General features: G+C 65.7%; 1 protein-coding gene across 1 annotated transcript in view; it reads right to left on the bottom strand.

Moving 5' to 3' along the window:
* Positions 1 to 27: 27 nt before the first annotated feature.
* LOC122193091 (epidermal growth factor receptor kinase substrate 8-like protein 3) overlaps positions 28 to 711 on the bottom strand; it is a gene marked incomplete at its 3' end in the record, with an annotated part of 1,373 nt that continues 689 nt past the window's right edge. The window contains exons 5-8 of the mRNA XM_042893807.1: positions 566 to 680; positions 411 to 475; positions 191 to 308; positions 28 to 104 (exon numbers count right to left, since the gene is read on the bottom strand). Of these exons, the coding sequence (XP_042749741.1) occupies positions 28 to 104; positions 191 to 308; positions 411 to 475; positions 566 to 680 (375 nt within the window). The remainder of the gene's footprint in view (positions 105 to 190; positions 309 to 410; positions 476 to 565; positions 681 to 711) is intronic.

Genomic DNA, 711 nt, shown 5'->3' with positions numbered 1-711 from the left:
GGGGGGGGGTCTCTGTGCTCCCCCCACCTCCAGACGTACCAGGAGGTTGAAGGCGTATTTCACCTTCTGGAAGAAGTCCACAAACTCTGCCTTGGAGGGGAGATCTGGGGGGGGGGCAGACAGAAGCAGTGGCACTGAGGTGGCCCCCAGACCCCCATTGCACCCTGAGCAGTGCCTCCCCCTCCCCCACCTTTCTTCTTCTTCTTCTTCTTCTTCTTCTTCTTCTTTGGGGTCTTGGTGCTCCCAGCGCCGCCCCGCAGCCGCCCCACAAAGAGGTCCATATCTCCCAGCACGTGATTGAGGACCAACTGCAGGAACAGGGGGGTGATGGGGGGCTTGGGGGGGGGGGGCAGGGATGGGGGGACCTCGTGTGGGGGGGGGGGGCCAAAGGGGGGGGGTGGGTTACTCACCACGTCACGTTCGGGGTCCGACATGGTCTCACCGTTGGGGCCCATCCACTTGCTCTGCTCCGCTCCTATAGGGGAGGTGGGATGCTGCCTGCGGGATGCACAGCGCCCCCCCCCACCCCCCCACCCCATGGACCCCCCCCCACCCCATGGCTCACCATAGTCTGAAAGGGGTTTGTGTTGGACGGGGGGCAGCGATGGGGGCCTGCTGTGCTCTGCCCAAGGCTCCGGAGCTCTGTAGGATGCTGGGACGTATGGGGGGTCGGGGGGCATCTCTGGGATACTCCTGGGTGGGGGGGGGGGG

The sequence above is a fragment of the Lagopus leucura genome, unplaced genomic scaffold (assembly GCF_019238085.1).
Source record: "Lagopus leucura isolate 7727_CA_CO unplaced genomic scaffold, USGS_WTPT01 27805-0_obj-0_obj, whole genome shotgun sequence".
Taxonomy (NCBI): Eukaryota; Metazoa; Chordata; class Aves; order Galliformes; family Phasianidae; genus Lagopus; species Lagopus leucura.
This window is presented reverse-complemented; position numbering and strand designations above follow the sequence as displayed.